General features: G+C 46.5%; 4 protein-coding genes across 6 annotated transcripts; 2 read left to right on the top strand and 2 right to left on the bottom strand.

Moving 5' to 3' along the window:
* Positions 1–582: 582 nt before the first annotated feature.
* Positions 583–6,995, bottom strand: unk (unk zinc finger). The gene is made up of 15 exons (XM_084040474.1): positions 6,752–6,995; positions 5,847–6,056; positions 4,824–5,000; positions 4,595–4,725; positions 3,904–4,039; positions 3,700–3,817; positions 3,530–3,614; positions 3,136–3,446; positions 2,985–3,050; positions 2,678–2,861; positions 2,486–2,587; positions 2,221–2,406; positions 1,956–2,137; positions 1,594–1,854; positions 583–868 (listed from the first exon to the last, which is right to left on the bottom strand). The coding sequence occupies exons 1-15, from the start codon at positions 6,898–6,900 to the stop codon at positions 713–715; spliced, it is 2,454 nt and encodes an 817-aa protein (XP_083896600.1). The 5' UTR covers positions 6,901–6,995; the 3' UTR covers positions 583–712.
* Positions 6,996–7,588: 593 nt separating this feature from the next.
* LOC311033233 (histone H3.3A) lies at positions 7,589–9,760 on the top strand. Its single transcript, XM_084040506.1, has 4 exons — positions 7,589–7,727; positions 8,482–8,616; positions 8,703–8,856; positions 9,075–9,760. The coding sequence occupies exons 2-4, from the start codon at positions 8,489–8,491 to the stop codon at positions 9,201–9,203; spliced, it is 411 nt and encodes a 136-aa protein (XP_083896632.1). The 5' UTR covers positions 7,589–7,727; positions 8,482–8,488; the 3' UTR covers positions 9,204–9,760.
* On the bottom strand, positions 9,393–13,981 carry LOC311033220 (uncharacterized protein). Of its 2 annotated transcripts, none has more exons than XM_084040492.1 (15): positions 13,753–13,981; positions 13,346–13,453; positions 12,844–12,919; positions 12,583–12,739; positions 12,454–12,499; positions 12,297–12,355; positions 12,178–12,213; positions 12,054–12,106; positions 11,824–11,956; positions 10,608–10,949; positions 10,472–10,537; positions 10,308–10,367; positions 10,141–10,226; positions 9,963–10,057; positions 9,393–9,871 (listed from the first exon to the last, which is right to left on the bottom strand). In XM_084040492.1, the coding sequence occupies exons 1-10, from the start codon at positions 13,787–13,789 to the stop codon at positions 10,701–10,703; spliced, it is 954 nt and encodes a 317-aa protein (XP_083896618.1). In that variant the 5' UTR covers positions 13,790–13,981; the 3' UTR covers positions 9,393–9,871; positions 9,963–10,057; positions 10,141–10,226; positions 10,308–10,367; positions 10,472–10,537; positions 10,608–10,700. The 2 variants fall into 2 exon arrangements, with proteins under 2 accessions (XP_083896618.1, XP_083896617.1); XM_084040491.1 differs by having other exon boundaries at positions 10,141–10,223.
* A 529-nt stretch (positions 13,982–14,510) lies between these two features.
* LOC311033217 (butyrophilin subfamily 1 member A1) lies at positions 14,511–19,408 on the top strand. 2 transcript variants are annotated; one of them, XM_084040487.1, is made up of 10 exons: positions 14,511–14,634; positions 15,959–16,052; positions 16,135–16,233; positions 16,328–16,435; positions 16,676–16,834; positions 16,983–17,123; positions 17,292–17,343; positions 18,195–18,221; positions 18,327–18,353; positions 18,442–19,408. In XM_084040487.1, exons 2-10 carry the CDS (start codon positions 15,993–15,995, stop codon positions 18,999–19,001), a joined length of 1,233 nt encoding a protein of 410 aa, XP_083896613.1. In that variant the 5' UTR covers positions 14,511–14,634; positions 15,959–15,992; the 3' UTR covers positions 19,002–19,408. The 2 variants fall into 2 exon arrangements, with proteins under 2 accessions (XP_083896613.1, XP_083896614.1); XM_084040488.1 differs by lacking the exon at positions 18,327–18,353 and having other exon boundaries at positions 18,415–19,408.
* The last annotated feature ends 51 nt before the right edge of the window (positions 19,409–19,459 follow it).

The raw sequence follows: 19,459 nt of genomic DNA, 5'->3' as shown, positions 1-19,459 counted from the left end.
AAACACACAGCAGAGTGATTCTACATGTCTTACATTCTCATGTGTGTTGTCACGTGGGTATTGCTTTACTTAATTCTCTAGTATGTACAGTACGAGTTCATTTACTAGAAAATACTTGAGAACTGGATTCTGAGGATTCTGGTTTATGAGGATTGTGAGTTATCATCAGTAACCGTCTTGATTTCTGGAAAGAGACCAAACTGTTTCATTTTACGTGAAATGTTCTGGAGCTTCGAGTGCCTAAAAAAATAAATGTAATTGACCTGTATTTTATGATGGTGACAGCAAGACATCCAGGTGGATGGATAGTAAATATTCTTTAGGGTGCTTTTAAATTCATAAAAAAAATATGTATGCAAATGTTAAATAGGGTTAGAGAAGAAATAACAGCAGGTCTTACGGTTGTTTTCACAAATCAAGATGAAGGGTAAAGAACAGTGTCGCTGGTCGAGAGCATCAGCTAGTAAAAAGTGTTCCACGGGTAACCACTAGAAAAAATTATTAATCCTAAACCCCCACGTTAAGAGCTTTCACTTAACGACCATCAGTAAACGTCATCTTAAAAAGTACAAAACCCCAAAATCAGCCAATATCATCACTTTATAAAAATGACCTCGACATAATTCTTTAAATGGCGGTTGAGATCCGAAAGGCTGGTTTATCTGTGGAATCAGGACTGACTGGTCTAGAATCTGCGATGGTCCGGTGTAGGTCAAGAGAGCTGCTGCTCCAGGGTCTGTTCGGGGCAGAGCGGGCACTCTGTGGAGGTGGAGCAACTGTCACACTGTAGTCCGTGGCCACAGGGGAGCGCCACTGAGCCCTGCTCTCCACACGTCACACAGCACTGTCTCTGTTTCCTGTACACCACCTGGGAAAGCACACAGGAAGACAGTTAGGGTCCATTTACACGAAGGGAAAACACAGATACTTCCACGCGGTTCGGCCTCTCATTTACACGAAAACCCCGTTTTTAATCACAGAAAACGATTATTTCTAAAAACTCAAAGTGGAGATTTCTGATAACGGTTGTGTGTTGTCGTGTAGGTTCTCAAGCGCCACAGGAAGTCTCTCGTGTTAGGTAGGTTTGACAGTTATAACAGCGCTCGACGGCGGATTTATGCAGGTTGATGTAAATGACAACTTTTGAAAACTATGTTGTGCACGATGTTATTTTTGAAAACGGAGGAGGGGAAATATTTGTTTCTCTAAAGACCCTGCTGTGTATAAACGTGGCCTCAGACTCCTTAAACTGAAGAACTGCCTGATTATCATCACTATTTAAAGAACAAATTACAACTAAAAATCAACGTCAACAGAAAACAGCAAATATCGCTTTTGAAAGAGTGACGATGGGAAATAATAATAATAAAATAATAAAGAAAATCCAGCCCAAGACGACAATTAAGCAACTTCAAAAGCTTGGAACATGCAATAGGAAATGACACCGTAAAGTAATCATTTAATAAAAGTCTGATGACAATAGATTTATGTACGACGACATATCAGGGTCACTGTAGGAAGAAAAAAATAAAAATATAGTTTTTTTCCCTCATACTGAAGTACATGTGGGTTATCACGAGTCGTCGGTGTTACCTGTTCCACAGCATGTAAGCAGCTACAGAGCTGCGCCTGCAAACTGAGCACCGACTCCAAGGGCAGCCGGTGTAGTAGCTGGAGGTGATGCAGTGCTCTATGGGGGTTATCTCCGCTCCGTATGCTCTCCAGCGCCTCCTGCAGGAGAGAAGCCTGTCTCTGCGCCTCCTCCTCAGCCTGCCTGGCTCTGTCGGCTTCCATGGCTAAGCGTGCTGCGTGAGCACGCGACTCCTCTGCATCCGCTTTCAATGCAGCCCACGACTACAAGAGACAGAATGTTACATATTAACTGTTATTCCCCCCCCAGTTACTGCAGTGTGTTTACACATGCAGGGCCACACATGCCCCCGCTACCTACCTACCTGGGCTGTGTGCCTCCAACTGTGACCCCACTGCTTCAGCGCCCTATGAGATTCCTCCAGCTCCTGTTTGAGCCTGGAGGTCTCCGCACAAGGGCCGGAGGGCAGCAGGGTGGGGGGTGTACCAGGGGAACCCTGGCCTGATGGAAAATGCTCCCAGATGTTAGAGCTCATGCCATTCAGACCTAACAACAACAAAATAATTCATATCAGCAAAATCATATTGCTAAACCTCGTTATGTCGTTAAATAATAACATTTCCACCGACCTAAAGAGCTATGCGATGGCCCTAAGAAGGTGCTTTCTGATTGGCTGGGTTGTGACAGGTGAGAGGGAAAGAACGGGGACGTGTGCGGCCTGATTGGGGGAGACGGTGAAGGGGAGCTGAAGGGAGCCGAGCTGCTGAAGGATCCTGGGATGTTGACTGGGGCAGAACTCTGGAACTGGCTTCCTCCTATAAAAGAGACAAAGTATTATGAGATGATATGCTGATAAATGTGTTCATATATTCATTCTAGAGTCTTTGAAATTACCCAGCATGCCTCCAACTCTGGGCAGAGCAGTGCTGCTCTCCAGGCTCCTCTCCAGCACCGACACACCAAAATCATTCAGGTCCAGGTCGTCCAGGGCCGACTCTATAATGAACACCAGAACCTGTTCTCAGACTTTCAGGCATATGAGATGTTTGAAATGTGGATTCTGATTGTTTGTGCGTCTTCGCCTACCAACAACGGACTCCACGGTCTCACTGGTGGGGTAGAAGGGCAGGGCGTTGGCGTTCATGCCTGAGGAGATGCCGGATCCCGGGGGTCCTAGAGGGGCAGGGCTGGGCGGGGTGGCAGCCAGACTGGAAGGGATGCTGGAGGACAGGCTCAAAGGACTTCCCACGGGCAGAAACACTAACAAGTCCTGGAGTAGAACCAATGTGGAAGGGTTATTTGGAGACACAGGCATTAGTATGAACTTGGAAAGGACCTGATGAAAGGATGCAGAAAGAAAAGGAAAGTCTTGAGTTTGAGGTTTCACCTGTACCTGTTTGCTCTGTGCTGTTGCTAATTCTCTGTTGCGCTGCTCGAGAGCAAAACTCCTTTGCTTCGCCTGAAACCACAAGCAACATTAACACCATTCAAGAGATGATTTTTCCTTTTAGATCGTAACGTTCATCATCATGTTTCCTTCCCACCTGATCCTCTCTCTCAAATCCCGGTGCTCTGCCGTACCCTCCCTCTCCGGCCCAGGGAGACAGAGGCTCTGCTCTTCCCCTCATGTCCTCACACAGTGACAACACACTACCCAGCAGCCCCTGCTCCGATACGTATGACCCCGCAGATGGGGAGAAGGGGTCTGAAAGAGAACCAGAACAACTAGGGCCGGGTCCCATGTTGTGTCTGGTGGGACTCGAGGCGGCTTCCTGGGTAGGGAGAGGGTCTGGAGGTCTGGGGGGTGGAGGGGAGCTCGGCGTGGGAAATGGTGGTTCCTCTGGAACAAAGGGTCCTGGAGGAGGTTTTACAATAAAAAAGATATTATAACTAACAAAATGAATCATGCATGGTTGTGGAGAGGTGCTTCGTACTTACTTTCAACATGAGCAAAGGCACAGAAGGGCCCTCTGGGACAGCTGCCACACTGCTGCATGTCATTACACTTTGTGGATTTATAAATCTGTAACAGAACAAACACCATCGATGCTCATCTGCTGGGATTTCAGGGTCTACATCCAACAAGGCCACAGCTGAAACACACAAACCTCTGGGTGGAACTGCTGCTCCGTTCTCGTGTGGCAATACTGGCATCCCTCTGCTCCCTCACATTTACTGGGATCCCCCCATTCCTCGCTCTGTTTCACAGCCGGACACGGCAACGCCCTGCGGAGCCGGACAACGGCGTTTTAAACAACATTCACATTCATGTTAGGATGTTTTATTTCCTTCGAGGAGACGTAATGGAGCACCTGTATTTGTGCTTGTGCGGGCTGCGCCTCCTGTCTTTGCTGTTGTGGTAGTAAGGGCAGGCGTAGCCTTGTCGGCACAGACGGGGCGGCTTCTTGCAGAGTTCTGTCTTGTAGTGGGACAGCACGTAGTTGTTATCTGAGCCGTTTGAAACACGGAGACACAGAAGGAGACTTTGAGGCAAAGCATTTTACCGTGATTGATTTTTTACTGCATTTAAAAGGTTAAAGGGGAACAAGAGCATAAACAAGAACTACGATGGCATTTCCATGTTCGTGGAAAGTTCAGTGAATAGTTGTGAACGTGAGCTACTTTCAAAGCTCAAACACAAAGCCAACAGAAAAGGAGGTCTCAAACTTGTGATGTCATCAAGTATAAGGAGGAGGATTGCATTGAGAATGATCTTCTTTTAATATATATTTTTGTTCTTCTTCTGTAGAACAAACAGACCGCCATATTTCTACTGTTTGCCTCACAGTTAAAGACAACAATGTATCCTCTGTGATAACTCTCCAGAGTTGTAAAATCCTATTTCAGAGATTATGAGACCACTGTGGAGTCTTTTTGGTATCCGACGAGCCCCCAAACTCATGGATCGTTTACTCAAACTGGATGTCTTATTTCATGTCTGGCCAGTAACCGTAAGCAACACATCCCAACCAACATTTACCAAAGGGCTTTTAAATGCTTTACCTTGCCAGCGCGGTTCTTCGCTCAGTATCTTCTCTATAAGTGCTGTGCTTGCTGCCTGTCCTGACTGTCCATCTCCTCCGCCTCCCTCTGTGGGCCCCAAGCCTCCCTGAGACTCCATCACCTGCACTTCCCTGAAAGCACAGCGTAAAGAGACTCTGTAAACAAACGACAGCACAAATACACGGTTTAAAAAGTCAAAGCTCGATTGGTTACAGGGTTATTTTGGCACCTGATATCGTAAACAGGGCTGCGCAGGTCGTGCGATCCGTGTGCGAAGGCACAGTGGGAGCCGTTTTTGCTGCAGTGGCCTTTTGCATCGGTTTCGTGAATACATGATCCCGTCTTGTAGTAGCGGAGGTGATATCTGCGCTCCGTGTCACCTGCTGTCCGGTGTAGAAACGGGCATCTGGAACGCAGAAAAGACAAAGAATTGCAGGTCTTTTTCACAAAACACTTACATGCACCGCCACAGCTACAAGCTATACACTGGTTTCACTGTAAAACATTGCCAAAACTGAAGATGTATTTAAGCAGCTTAAACTTTTGGGTTATTAAAGTCTGTAGGTAATTTCCCTCCCAGCTCTGTGTAATAGTGTTTTTTTATTTTCCTGGGAATTTGAGACAAAAGCCAGAACAGAAATGGTTGGAAATCTTTGCTGAGCACTTCATCGAGTGGTTCATTAGCATGTGCCAAAGACACCCCAGCTCCCTCCATCCTTTATTCACAATCCCCCTCGTCTGAGACAGACCATAATGGCTCAGCACATTTCAGTCTACAAGAGTCCCAGAGAGACAGAATGGCTGTTTCAGATGCTAATGTTATTTCTCAAGATTACGCATCCGACAGTAATCTCCCAAGGTGTTCAACTTGACTTGTTTGACGACCGGGAGAATCACTGATTCGACATCTTTCACCCAAAAGGACCTTTGTCATGCAATGTTCCACCCATGCGGGTGACTCCCTGCAGCAGATTCAGATGTTAATGCTTTGGACACCAGCCATATTTTACCATTTGTTTGTTTTTAAGAGGCTTCTGCAAACTATCAAAGGAACTAGTTACCGGTATATGTGGTTTCACTGGGGATTTACATTTATACACAAAAACTGAACTTTCAGTTTCACATTCAGTCACCGTTATCATCTTCCAACATACGGTGATGCAAACAGTGGCAACACTTCCACTCTGCAGCTGATTGTTTACATTAAACCGCCTGGCTCTACATCGTAACCAACGCGTACGCCGACACTCACTCGTCTCCGTCGGGACAGGTGCCGGTTCCCTCGTCGTATTTGGTGCAGTACACGTCTGGGCTGTAGTTGAAGGTGCCGTCCCGCCTGCGGATGGGTCTGCGGCGCCGCTGGTTCAGGAAGTGCCAGTGGAAACAGGAAAAAGGCCTGTGTTGTGTACATTTGTGCTGCACGAAGAGGGGGCACTGTTCAGTTCTGAACTCCTTCAGATATCTGAGAGAAGAGAGAGAGAGCGTAAACAATACAATCATGTAAACTGCACTTCCCTTACCTGTAGTACTGAGTACTTAATGTATACTTGCTGAACAGCTACTACTTTACTCAGATGAGGACCCAACACTTGTTTCTACTTTTTTGCTCTAACTTTGTCTACGATGTTGTGGTTTCTTCCTTTAGACAAATGTACTTATTGTAAGCATGTGCTAAATTCCCTACATGTAAATAAACTATGACTGCCGTTGGAGTTTCCTTATTATTAGTATGCATACTCATGTGCAGTACATTCAATATCCTTGATTATTTTTCTAGGAATGCCCCTTTCTTACTTCCTCTTCATCTCATTTTTTATTATTATACTAGCCTAATAATAAAGTATAATATATAATGGAACTAAACTTAAAAGCAGTAAGAAATAATCACAAAAACATTACTAAAACAATGCTGTGAAGCAAACCTAGTAAAGAAACAGCTTCTGTTAGTGAGTACGTTAACGTTAGGCCTCTTTATCGATACCTGCTACGGTTCAGAAGCACATTATCGATCAATACACTCAGTTCAGTCAATATAAAGAATGTAAAGTTGATAATTTTTTACAAATATAACTTAGCTAGCAGTTTGGTATATGCAGCCACACGTGAGGTTGTGTGTACACTTGGGGGCTAGCTAATCAAGCTAACTAGCTTACGTACGTGTAATGTTGAGGTTTCTCGGGCTGCACGTTCAACACGGTTGCGGGAGAAGTCGAGCCCCCCGCGGGCGAAGACGAGGAGGACGAGGAGGGTGCTCCGGTAGTCGTCGCCGCCGACGATGACGGGGGCTGCGAGTGCGTTTTAGACATTTTTTCCCCCTCTTTGAAGCCTCACACCGAGAACCTTGTTTTTAGCTTTAACTGGCTAGCTATTCTCGCTAGCTTCGAAATCCGCATTCTGCAACGATTTGAGCTTGCGCAAGACAACCGGAAGTAGTAGCGAAAAACGGGGACAAGGCGGAAACTGTGGGGCATGAAGTCACGGATTGTTTTCTTCTTCTGAAGGATTGCGATGTTATATTGTATTGCTTGTGTTTCTTTCCTTTACGAGCTTATGTATGTTTTTGGTATCTTCAATAAAAAATACATAATAATAAAAAATAATAAGTCACGGATTTATAAAAAAAACATCATAGTTCAATCATATGAATGACTGTGCGTATAGTTAAACAAGCACGAGATTTGATAATTCACTTTAACGTATATTTTGTAGAAATCTAGGGGGAAAGGAGCGTTTACTCTTCTTCTTTTTTTATGGCAGTTGGCAAACAACTTTTAAGTGCGCATTACCGCCACCAAGTGGTAGAACGTATAGTTATATTACAAAAAACGAATATATTCTCAATCACATTTTTTCTATAATATACTGAAATACTGATCGATTAAACTTATTTTTGCATAGTACTAAATACATAAAACTACGTTTATTTTTTGGTTTCTTATGTGTTTGAAAAAAAGGGGGGAAAAAATCAACCAATGGGCGTATAGTATTCTACAAGCATGACGTCAGGGCAAAGTATTTATACTCGGCTTCAACCCCTCCACCCCCATAACGGAAAACCGCTTTCAGCGATCACTGACGACGGACTGTCACACACACGGCGATTGTCTCACGTCGACCGACCGGCATCCTAAAGGTAAATATCGCTCTTATGTGTAGTTAACGTAACGTTTACGTCAACTATTTGCTCCACGATATACCGTAACTGCGTGTAAAGATTCTGTTTACAGGCACTGTTTTGTGACAAACATGGCGGTTTGCTAACGTTAGCATTAGCTAAAAATAGAACAATGGGTTCCCTTACAGTTGAGCGTTGTCTAAATGTGATCGTTTGAGCTCGATCGGCTGAAATATAACCGCTTAAACACGACGTGTTGGATATAAGTGACAATTGCGAGTGATACTGGCTTATTTTTTTAATAGGAAGATGGTTATTGACTGTCTCTAAAATTGTAGTGTAGGCTAAGGTTTGCTTGGGCTCTGAAGAGTCGAGGACGCAATGTCGACTGGGGGGTTGAAACCAGAAAGCTGAGAAAATGGCGAGGCCCCGAAAAGTACCGACGTCTGACGTCACTGTCCGTTGCTCGGTGAAACCGTGGCGCCCGTTTCTCTCAGTTTCTTTGTCTGAACTGATGTTTACTCAATAAATATGTTATATCCATTGCTATGTTTTGATGAAGCGTGACGTTACGTTACCAGAGTAAACGTAGAAACGCCTCCCGGTGTTGTAGCTCGACTGTGGGGGGAGGGAGAGAGTATTAGCCCGTATGCTAGGCGGGGTTAGCATCATAGCTTGATTACTAACACCGGAACTGTGAGGTTCAGCTGCTGCTGCGATAGTAAGCTGACGGAATCCTCTTTTAAATCCCGCTCGTTGTGTTGCTGTATAGCGAGGAGATGGCCCGTACCAAGCAGACTGCCCGTAAATCCACCGGAGGAAAGGCGCCAAGGAAGCAGCTCGCCACCAAGGCTGCCAGGAAGAGCGCGCCGTCCACGGGAGGAGTGAAGAAGCCCCATCGTTACAGGTATGTGTTGCTGGCTCACTGTGTGGCAAAATATCCCCTTAACTAGCGTTATCAAATGCATGACGTCACACGCTTTTATTTTGAAGGCCTGGAACCGTGGCCCTGAGGGAGATCCGTCGTTACCAGAAGTCCACCGAGCTGCTGATCCGCAAGCTGCCCTTCCAGCGTCTGGTCAGGGAGATCGCCCAGGACTTCAAGACCGACCTGCGCTTCCAGAGTGCGGCCATCGGAGCCCTTCAGGTAAATAAGACTTATGATGTCATAAGCTTGCCTTTTTTTGTATTAATTTATAGGCTTTTATTCCATCAACCTGCACTACATGTGTAAAATAGTAATTTGCTACAACCCAGCATATTTTCTTGTTGTAAAAGACGAATGTCTTTATTGCTCATTGTGCCCGTTTTGAAAATGTTTTATTGCCATTACACTAACGTCTTTTTGTCTTAATTTCTCAACAGGAAGCCAGCGAGGCATACCTGGTGGGTCTGTTTGAGGACACCAACCTGTGTGCCATCCACGCCAAGCGGGTCACCATCATGCCCAAAGACATCCAGCTGGCTCGTAGGATAAGAGGAGAGAGGGCCTAAAGCAGCCCGTGTCAAACATTGTGACAAATGATACTATTTATCGTACTTAACCATTTTTGTGGACATTTATTTTCTTGGGTTTTTTTATTTTTACAAGTTCTTTGAATTTTTGTATTTTAGATTGGGACAAATCATTCCACAAGCCTGAGTAGACTTGGAAATGTTGTGCAGTAAGAGTATCTTGCCTAGTATTTCATCATGGGGTCATTACTACATCACACCACCCGTAAAGTTCTCTGGGTATCGGGCTTCCTCTTGGGGATGGGGAGTCGTCCTGCAGGACGAGTTCCTCACATCTTCCTCGGGGGGTGCAGGGTATCTTCACCAGTCTACCACAAAATGCCAGCATGTCTTGCTCACCTGTCTTGCTGCAGTGTCGCGGTATCTACAGCTGATACGCGACTCACTGTGGCACTGTGAGCATGGTACACCCTCCTGTATTTTTCTGGACTGCTTTTTACACGTTTTTTCCAACATAAAAACCTTGGCAGCTACATTTAATACTATTTATGAAAATGTTGTCACGTGTCTTTCTATTAAAGGTCTTTATGAGTAGACACCTGTGTGTTCTGTAGTTAGTAATGTGTGTGTGCATACATGATCATTTATTTACAACACAAGTTTACAGAATTATCATACAAACCACTCGGTATGCTTGAAACCAGTAGCTGTAAGGGGGGGGGGGGGAAACAACATATTTAATGTTACTTAAATGTAATAATGATTTTATTCTGCGTCTGGTGCTCGACTATGACTCACCAATACGGTAAACGATCTCTTCACACGCCTTGACGGAGCTGGCTCGGAGGACCACGCAGAGGAAGCTGGTGGACTGGGGGGTTCCCGGGGAGTCCCTGTGAACCGATTAGAACGTCCATATATGGAGTAGTGACGGGGATGTGATGTGCAAATGTGTGTATTTAAATGCAACACTTACGCCACACAGAATGCAAATATGGTGTAGTCCGGCTGGCCGAACCTCCCCACACATGAAATCTCCGGGTAGTGATGCTCAAACAGCTGCTGGTGAAACGGACGAGTTTAATCTGACCGTTTGTTGCACAACAGCAAAGAGACGTTCACCATCGAGTCGGCTCTGCTTACCGATTTGCTGCTCCTGTCCGTGCACGTCAGGTGTGTTTCCTTCATGTCCAAGAGCACTTCCTGTGGGACAGATTGCACCGTTTGAGCACGCTAATAATAATGTTGTGTTATGAAAGCCATGACGACGGGCTCATGTGCCCCGAGGCAAGGGAGCGGCTCATTACCTGGCTAGGCAGGTTTTTCTGTAACACCTGGTTAATGGCATGCTGCAGCACCTCTTTGCCCCCGCACTAAGAAAGGTAGATATCAGTTACTACAGGTAAGAAAACCTTTCATTGTAAGGAAAAAGTGATAAGTTACCGTTCCGATGTTTGCTTTCCCCAGAAACTGCACCACGTACACAATCCTGCAGATGAGATTCACGTCAGTCTTAATGTGAGGAGCACACGTGGTCTATGGTGGGCGATGGACTTGCCTTCCCTCTTTGAGACACTGTGACGGCGGAGGGGTTCCCCGGTCCTCGGAGGTGGGCGGGGCCTCCTGCTGGGGCGGAGCCGGGCCGAGCTGCAGGGTCGGGTTCTCCGTCCTCAGGGCCCGCAGGAGTTTAACGAGGGGCCGGTACACCGTCCCGTCCCGGGCCCTCCACCGCACAACGCTGATGGAGAGAGGGCAGCCCTTGAGCCGGGCCAGAACCACGCCCGCCTGAGAAAACAGAGAACGTAACAGCAGCAGCAGCAGCAAGGACAAACAGTTAGAGAGCAACAGTTCCTTTAAAAAGTTATGCAAACGCTTGTGTGGTTTGTGAAGGGTGTGTGTCTGGCCCGTGTCCCGTTCTATTGGCAGGATGATAAACATGTTTAACACACACACATTATCAACCTCACACTTTGTTACATACACACAGAAATCTATCATGAGGTCACTTCCTTTAAACACCAAAGACTTAAATAATAAATAAGTACCGCGACTGAAATGACCTCATCCTCCAACCGCCTGGTTCCAAACGGCCATCAGGTGTTTGCATAATTAAGCAAACACTTGCTTGCTATATTATAGACACACCAATCAGGTTTATAACTTAATTACAGTCACCACCAGGTTTATAAGGACTATAACAAGTAGTTATGTATGAATCTCCATGTTGACATGCTCTTGTGTAGTGTTTGGTGAATTTACAGTAGTACTATATATTTGTTTTACAATGGCCTTATCTAATCATTAGGAAGTAGAAGTACTACAAGTCTTTTAGGTTTATCACAGCAGTGTGTAACTGCTTCAACTAGAATATAATCATATGGAACGTGTGTTTCTATGGTAACAAAGTATCATTTTTAGAAGAGTGTTTCATTTTGCAAAAAAGAAAATTAATGGAGTGACACAGAGGGGGTAAAGTATCGAACATGTGAAGAAAAGGAGGTGCAACCAGGGCATGGAAAGCCAACAAACCAGCTGAAATGTCAGTTTTAAGCAATTCTGCCCCCTATCAGTGCAAATTAATATCAGTTGGTTTAGTCCGTACTGATAGATGTCCTATAAAAAGGTTACCCAGGATGTGTGGATTACTTGGTTCTGGTACCTGTCCATTCTTGGAATTCCTCAGCGAGGTGCCGTTGATGTCATCGATGATGTCACCGGGAGAGATAAACTTGTCGACGTGAGCCTGACTGCCGGGCGTTAAGTGGAGGACGAAGACTCGCCCTCCGAGATACCTGAGAGACGGAGAGGAGACGATGCAGCGAGCTGGAACCGGTGATATAGTAGTAATACTTTGATGGAAGGAAAGTACTTTGTGGAGTATATACAGACCTCAGCACCAAGCCTACCTCCCGACAGGGCACCACTTCATAGGTGTCACACACCTGGAAACATAGAAACACATGAACAGACTCTAAATCACAATAAAACAGTCATCATGTTTTTGGGGGTTTACCGGTAGGATCCAGCTCTCATCCAGAAAACTGCAGTTCTGTGTAAAAAGAACAGCGGCGTCATGTTGTATTTTAAACATTTTAACGTTTTAATGGTAAATAAAAAGGAGTGGAGCCCGACCTCCATGTCCAGTTTGAACTCCATGTGAGAGAGGACCAGCAGCACCGACATGAAAGGCTCTGGAAGAGGAAACAAAACAACTCTGGTGTTGATGTTGGATCCTGATTTTGCCGGCGGCGACAAAACAATCAAATCAAGTAAAATTAAAAAGCCTCACCCAGAAATTCCTCGTTCCTGAGGATCGACGCTGTCGGGCTGTAACACTGAAGCGGGGAGGAACTGTTTTATACACGCATCAGAATAATCCACCTCTAAATATACTGTGTGACAGAAGATGACCTCTGACCTCCAGGACCCTGGGAGTGTGCAGCAGGTGTGTGATGAACTCAGGCAGAGCTTTGCGGCCGAGGGCCAGTCTGAGCAGGAAGCGACCTCGGCCCTGAGCCGAGAGCAGCTTCCTGCAGACTCTGGTCCGCTCCACCCCCAAGGACAGGGCCGACAGCCTGCACACACACGGGCATCATTGGTGACATGTATATATATATATATATATATATATATATATATATATATATATATATTGTATCTGTAATGTGTTAAAAGCTACCTGCCACAGGCATCTTGGTGGGTAACCTGTTCAAGACACTGCCAGTAGTCTCTGTGGACCAGACTAATAACTGGCTCTGGAGGAAGAGCAAACACATTGTAGAAATGTACTTTTTAATTATTTAATATAAATGAATAAAAGATAAAAGGACAAAACAAAATAGTAAAAGCAATCAAAACAAATATATTCCAAATATATTTTTACTAAATAAATAAAAATAAAAATATTTTTTTTAAAGATATAAGAATATAAAAAAATATATATATATTTTATATTAATATTTTTAAAAATCAAACAAATATTAATGTACAAAAACAATCTTTGGGGCCAACATTTGTTTGCTTTTTAAAAATATTAATACAAAATAATATATTTATAATATTACCTGTAGCATTAATGCCCTGTACAGGTATACAAGTCTGCATTGTAATAACGTGTTTCTCAGCAATAAAGAACATTTAATTCTAATAAATGTGTTTCCCCGTATAAAGGGGGGACTCACGCTGGAGGCCATCCCTGAGGACCAGCTCCAGCAGCTCGCAGCAGGAGGCGAGGTGAGGGTTGGTGTCCGACACCGTCTCTCCATCCGCCTGCAGGTTCAGGACGCACACTGGGAGGAAAAACACGCAATTAATTACAATAATATTAACATTAATATCATGCAACCTGCGCGGTCATCGCCATTTCACAACACTATTATTACACGATGACATGTTTTTTGTCTGCAAACAGATTTATAATACACACAAATACAGAAATCAATCGGTAAGCAGAGATTGATTTATAATACACACAAATACAGAAATCAATCGGTAAGCAGAGATTGATTTATAATACACACAAATACAGAAATCAATCGGTAAGCAGAGATGAATCCGATAGGTTAATGTTATTGATCGGTTGTTTTACCTTTGAGGGTGGCGAGCAGAGGGTGTTTGGGTGCCATGTCGGAGAGCAGCTGTGATCCGTCTGTGACGACAGACACGCAGGTCTGTCATGTACACGCTGTTATTACACTTCCGCGTCGCCTCCCTGGCATACCGAGACACCTCCCCGTCCTCCGCGCCGTTAATACGGAGCCGCGGAGCGTTCAGGGACACCTGCTGCTCTGCTGCCTTCAAAGACTCACCGTATCATGTTGTAATCAAGGCAACGGTAGCACGAGACACACATTGAATACCGTTAAAACCCGTTTACTGTGAGACATAGGTAAACAATACGAGAGACTAATGCTGCCTTCACGTGGCATCGGACATTTTTTTGAGTAATTACGATTTTCCCACTCGGAAATTGCACATGAACGTCCCTCAAATCGTTATTACGAGTGGGGAAACTGGAAGATACCATTTCAACATGGGGGGGGGGGGGGGGAGAAGAGGGCGGAATTAGTGATGGTCTGTCCCGACAACAACACTTGAACGTGACGTTCTCGTAATCCCGAATTAACACATGAGAAGTAGGATCTTCCGACTGGCACGTGAAGGCAGCACGAGTCCCTGGTGAAGAGATGTCGGTTTATTTGTGTGACGCAACAGCGCCCTCTCGCGGGTTTTCTTTCGAACTGCAGCGCGCGCGGAGGGGTGGGGGTGGGGGTGTAGGTGGGGGCGCGAGGGCCGGCAGTTAAGAGCGCGCGCGCCGTCATCGCCTGCCGCAGTTGTGGAAGTGTGGATGGACGGAGCGGCGCCTGAACGAAGCAGCTCCGAGCTCTGAAACGGGTCCGATTTTCGCGGGGAAAAAAGCCCAGAGGAGCTGCGGAAAGTGAGCCGGAAGGACCAGTTCGACCACAACAAGGTCAGACTCTAAACTTTTCCACCAAAACGTCCATTTTAATAGAGAAAAACGGCAGAACGTGCGCCGCTGCGCGTAGTTAAATAGGAGATTTGCTGCGCCTGTCAGTGATTGGTACAAAACAAAAACACGCAGGTCTTGTTCGTAGTATAAATATTTAACATGATACATGATACATAGAGATTAATGCCTCAAAAAGTAGGCCTGGTTATATAACGTTGACTTACTAATTAATACATATGAAATAAGATATTCGCCGTTTTGTGCTGGTTGTTGTATTACAGTTTGTTTTGGTGCTGTCAGTCCTGATATAGAAAGTTTATATTGGGGTTTTGCACGGGAGGTAATCCAGGATTTCCTCTAATCCAGATCATCTGTGAACACTTTCTCCCTTCACTATCAGAATTAAAGCCTCTCTCCAGCCAGCAGCTATTTAAAGTGTCCTCTCCAGAAGTTGTATACTTATTATGGTATATTTCACCCTAATTTACTCATCATAAATGTATTTAAAGCATCATTAGTTAACAGCCCTTTAAATCCACACATGGGGCTCTTTCTTGTTACATTATGGGAATATGTTCATAACAGCGTGGGCTTCAAAGTCATCCTCTTAGAGAAAAAGAGAAAAAGCAATCATCTATGTTTCTATCCTCCCGGATTAATCCGCTATCTATCTAAAAACTCTTGACTGTCCTTCACTTTCTTTTGCCAAAAAGTCCCTCAAACTTATCACCACATATTCTCTCCAGGTCCTTCAGTCGTACAGCATCCTTTTTTTTTTTTTTTTGGCTCCGCTGCCTCCCCTACATCACAGGAAAGGGCAGCAAATCCCCTCAGCGTACGTTTGGACTGCTGAGTCGGCAGCAAACCGGTCCAACTCTCCGCAGCGTGGTAGAAAGTGCTCTCTCAGATCTCCTTGGGAATACATTTCCACCTTTAGTGCCGTGATACAGACATTTCCACCTTTAGTGCCGTGAAACAGACGCAGCAGGGACTCCTGTGGTTCTGTGTGAGTGGGTGGGATGTCTCTGCCCACTGCTGCCAGTGAGTGTGGGTCCTCATCACCCTCCTCCTCCTCCTCCTCCTCCTCATCTAATGATAGCTCAGTGCCCAATAATGAGCTCTGTGGAGTGCCAGAGCTGTGATGCGAGTTCTGCAGTGCTCTCTCTACGCACACACACCTTTTGCCACCTCTCATAAATTACCGATTTCTGCTCCCTCATCGATTTGTGTGGGCGACTCGAGCCCAGTCAGCTGCACTTCAGCTTCAGCCGCCCCCCCCACCTCGACACTGTGCTAAAGCTCTTTATTATACTGTACCACACAGGGCATCCGCCTCGCTCCCCCCGGCTTCCAGCATAATGAAGGACTGCCTGCAGTTCCTCATCGAGCCGGCCAAAAAGCTCAAGATCCGACTCAAGGCAGGTTTAAATCTTTCTCTAAATATTGTACACCTTTCCATCAGAAATGAACCTTCCAATCATATGATGCTTTTTGCTCCAGGAGTCCCGTAAGCGAGTGAAACTCGAGAAGAAGGAGCCGCTGGTGGAGAGTCAGTTGTTTATCATGGAGCTGGCCCGAGAACTCAACAAAATCTGCCAGGTAAGCTCTCCTTCCTTCCTTCCTTCCTTCCATCCATCCTCTCTTTCTGCCTCAGACAAACATGCATCCCTGTCATGCACATCTGTTCCCCCAGAGGTCCAACGTCCTGGGACACATCTGGACCAGCGAGGACATCTGGCCGGCCGCCGTGTGTCGGGATTTCATCGTGGAGTGGGCCGCCGTGTTGGAGAGGAGACTACAGGTGTCTCATTTTCAAATGTCTTGTCTTTTATAGCACCAAAGAAATGTGTTACATGAATTAATTCCACCTGGTTACACGTAATGTAATCATTGCATCTGCTCCAAAGTGATTACTGATTTAAGATGAACTCTATGGGCAGCAGAGTGCATGCTTTCTTGGTTTAATGTGATCTAAAACAGAGAAAAGCTGCTGCAGCTGTTGTGTTCGTTGCAGGCCAGTAACGTTGTGTGTTGGTTCCAGCCGAGGAGCATCCTGTCTGAACACCAGTATGAGAAGCCAGAGAAGAAGGACTGGAAGGGCCACCTCCTCTGCATGCTGGAGGCCGGCGGCGAGTGCGACATGGGGCCTCACAAAAGAGCCATCATGGACTGGGCGCGGGAGATGAAGAGCAGACCTCAGGTGACTGAGATTGGTGGGCGTGGCTGCCGCTCGCTGATTAAAGCGTGACCCAGTTCTCCCTCCTCGTGTCTGATAAAGATGATTAAGTTAAACCTTAAGCCCTGGACGACCTGAGAGTAAACGATGGTCACGCTTTGCTCGTTTCCAGCCCGCCGTCTGGCCGGGCGAGCCCGTCCTCATGATGCTGGACGACCTGGAGTTCCAGTGGAAGAGGGGTCGCCTCCCCAACCTGCTGCCCGCCATGGAGCTCGTCCTGCTGGCCGTGATGAACGCCGACAGCCCCGTCAAGGTCTGACCGAGGGTTTATTTCTCTCTACGTTAATCTCTTCTAGAGACTTGGACACATGGGAAATCAGAACGATGCTCATTGTGTGTGTGTGTGTGTGTGTGTGTGTGTGTGTGTGTGTGTGTGTGTGTGTGTGTGTGTGTGTGTGTGTGTGTGTGTGTGTGTGTTCAGGAGGACGTGACCAAGCAGTGGCTGCTGAGGAAGCAGCGGAGCCAGAAGATCGGTTTGTGCTTCTTTTTTTAATAAGCATGTCGTTAAATCTGCAAAATGTTAAAGATAAAGAGGAGCCAATTAGAATGTGTGAATGTTCTATCGATTATGTGAGTGTGAGTGTGTGTGTGTGTGTGTGTGTGTGTGTGTGTGTAGTGTGTGTGAGTGTGAGTGAGTGTGAGTGAGTGTGTGTGTGTGTGTGTGTGTGTGTGTGTGTGTGAGAGTGTGTGTGTGTGAGTGTGTGTGAGTGTGTGTGTGTGTGTGTGTGTGTGTGTGTGTGTGTGTGTGTGAGAGTGTGTGTGTGTGTGAGTGTGTGTGTGAGTGTGTGTGAGTGTGTGTGTGTGTGTGAGTGTGTGTGTGTGTGTGTGTGTGTGTGTGTGTGTGTGAGTGTGTGTGAGTGTGAGTGAGTGTGAGTGAGTGTGTGTGTGTGTGTGTGTGAGTGTGTGTGTGTGTGTGTGTGTGTGTGTGTGTGTGTGTGAGTGTGTGTGAGTGTGAGTGAGTGTGAGTGAGTGTGTGTGTGTGTGTGTGTGTGTGTGAGTGTGTGTGAGTGTGAGTGAGTGTGAGTGAGTGTGTGTGTGTGTGTGTGTGTGTGTGTGTGTGTGTGTGTGAGAGTGTGTGTGTGTGAGTGTGTGTGAGTGTGTGTGTGTGTGTGTGTGTGTGTGTGTGTGTGTGTGTGTGTGTGTGTGTGTGAGAGTGAGTGTGAGTGTGTGTGTGTGTGTGTGTGTGTGTGTGTGTTTGCATACAGTAGCACTAAATCAACCTGTGTAGCTGGAGTGAAAGTTGATGAGTCACTTTCATTAGAAGTAATCAGGATGGATCAGCGATTGTTGGGAAAGAATGTTGATTAATTCTTCTTCTTTTCAGACGCCGTCCGCTACATCCCCCACTGTGGTGAGTAGACCCCCCCCCCCCCCCCCCCCCCTCCCCCCTCCATGGTTGAAATAATGAAATGATATAAGTTTCATGTGATGAAGTCTCTCCTTCTTTTCTCTTCAGTGTGGAACTGGATTTGTGACGCTGCAGGTATGAAATAACAAACATTTAAGCAATAATGAAATCATCTCTTCCCGTCGTTGTTACTAAGACTTCTCATCTCCTCTGACCTCCACAGAGGACGTCACTCTGGACTCGGACTCCGCCAACGTAGACCTGCTCATCTCCGGGGATGAGAAGCGGATGCGGTGCGGCCTGGACCGCCGGGAGGTCCCGCGCTGCCAGCGGCGCTTCGACGGCTGGTGGTGCGCCGCGGGCCGGGAGGGCTACGCCTCCGGACGGCGCTACTGGGAGGTGGAGGTGGGGGAGCGGGACTGGCGGCTCGGCGTGGCCAAGGCGTCCGCGGTGAGGCAGGGCTTCCGCTCGCTCACCACGGACACGGGCTACCTGACCATCCGTCTGGAGCGCGGCGCCGATCTGAAAGCCCTGACGGTGCCCGCCACCCCGCTGCCTCTGAGCCTGGCGCCCAGGAAAGTAGGGGTCTACCTGGACTATGAGCAGGGGCAGCTGTCCTTCTACGACGTGGAGAAGCGCTCCCACCTGTACACCTACAACGAGAAGTTCACGGAGGAACTGTACCCCGTGTTCGGGACTGTGGAGGTGGTCAAAGACCTGGTGATAAGGCCCGCGGATGTCAGACAGCCGTGCCTCTGCCCCGGTCCCTGCCTCTGGACCTGAACCACTTCTCAGTCCTGATCCTCCTCAACAGAGTCTTCTGTGCTTTTATTCTGGTTCTGGACTAAACGTCGGGGCTGCGGGTTGCCTTGCGAGGTCACACAGAGACGATCATCATTCTGCGCTCCACTTTCTGTTCCTCTGCTTTCATGGAGACACAGAATGTGACTGTTTGTATTGTACGGATGAAACAATAAGAAACCCCCAACCCAACAAAGAATCAAGTGACGTGGGTTTTTACACCACACGGGAGATATGGATCTGTGTGTTTTTGATTGCTTTTTTTATCGTTTAAGAGCTGAAACGTGTTTAAAACAAAGCATGGTGGATGTGCAAGCAGCTACGTAGCGCCTCAGTGCAGACCCGGTGGATGCATGTGATGAGTTACGTCTCACTGTTTGCTTCTTGTTTCTGCAGCTGTGTTTGAGTTGACGTGGGTAAGATTGAAGCTTTTATTCCCC

Source organism: Eutrigla gurnardus (assembly GCF_963514095.1).
Source record: "Eutrigla gurnardus genome assembly, chromosome: 22".
Taxonomy (NCBI): domain Eukaryota; kingdom Metazoa; phylum Chordata; class Actinopteri; order Perciformes; family Triglidae; genus Eutrigla; species Eutrigla gurnardus.
The sequence above is the reverse complement of the archived record's forward strand: the minus strand, read 5'-3'. Positions and strand labels throughout refer to the sequence as shown.

Bases quoted from the DNA above. Each gene is read 5' to 3' on its own strand.
- unk (XM_084040474.1), bottom strand. From the start codon at position 6,900: ATGTCTAAAACGCACTCGCAGCCCCCGTCATCGTCGGCGGCGACGACT. The intron at 2,862-2,984 runs GTACAGGTGAAA...GTTCTACTCCAG, and splicing joins CAACAGCACAGAGCAAACAG to GACTTGTTAGTGTTTCTGCC. The intron at 2,588-2,677 runs GTAGGCGAAGAC...TGTTCATTATAG, and splicing joins GACCGTGGAGTCCGTTGTTG to AGTCGGCCCTGGACGACCTG.
- LOC311033233 (XM_084040506.1), top strand. From the start codon at position 8,489: ATGGCCCGTACCAAGCAGACTGCCCGTAAATCCACCGGAGGAAAGGCG. The intron at 8,617-8,702 runs GTATGTGTTGCT...TTTATTTTGAAG, and splicing joins AAGAAGCCCCATCGTTACAG to GCCTGGAACCGTGGCCCTGA. The intron at 8,857-9,074 runs GTAAATAAGACT...ATTTCTCAACAG, and splicing joins CGGCCATCGGAGCCCTTCAG to GAAGCCAGCGAGGCATACCT.
- LOC311033220 (XM_084040492.1), bottom strand. From the start codon at position 13,789: ATGGCACCCAAACACCCTCTGCTCGCCACCCTCAAAG. The intron at 13,454-13,752 runs GTAAAACAACCG...TTTTCCTCCCAG, and splicing joins TCTGCTCGCCACCCTCAAAG to TGTGCGTCCTGAACCTGCAG. The intron at 12,740-12,843 runs GTAGCTTTTAAC...GTGTGTGTGCAG, and splicing joins CACCAAGATGCCTGTGGCAG to GCTGTCGGCCCTGTCCTTGG.
- LOC311033217 (XM_084040488.1), top strand. From the start codon at position 15,993: ATGAAGGACTGCCTGCAGTTCCTCATCGAGCCGGCCAAAAAGCTCAAG. The intron at 16,234-16,327 runs GTAAGCTCTCCT...CTGTTCCCCCAG, and splicing joins AACTCAACAAAATCTGCCAG to AGGTCCAACGTCCTGGGACA. The intron at 17,124-17,291 runs GTCTGACCGAGG...GTGTGTGTTCAG, and splicing joins ACGCCGACAGCCCCGTCAAG to GAGGACGTGACCAAGCAGTG.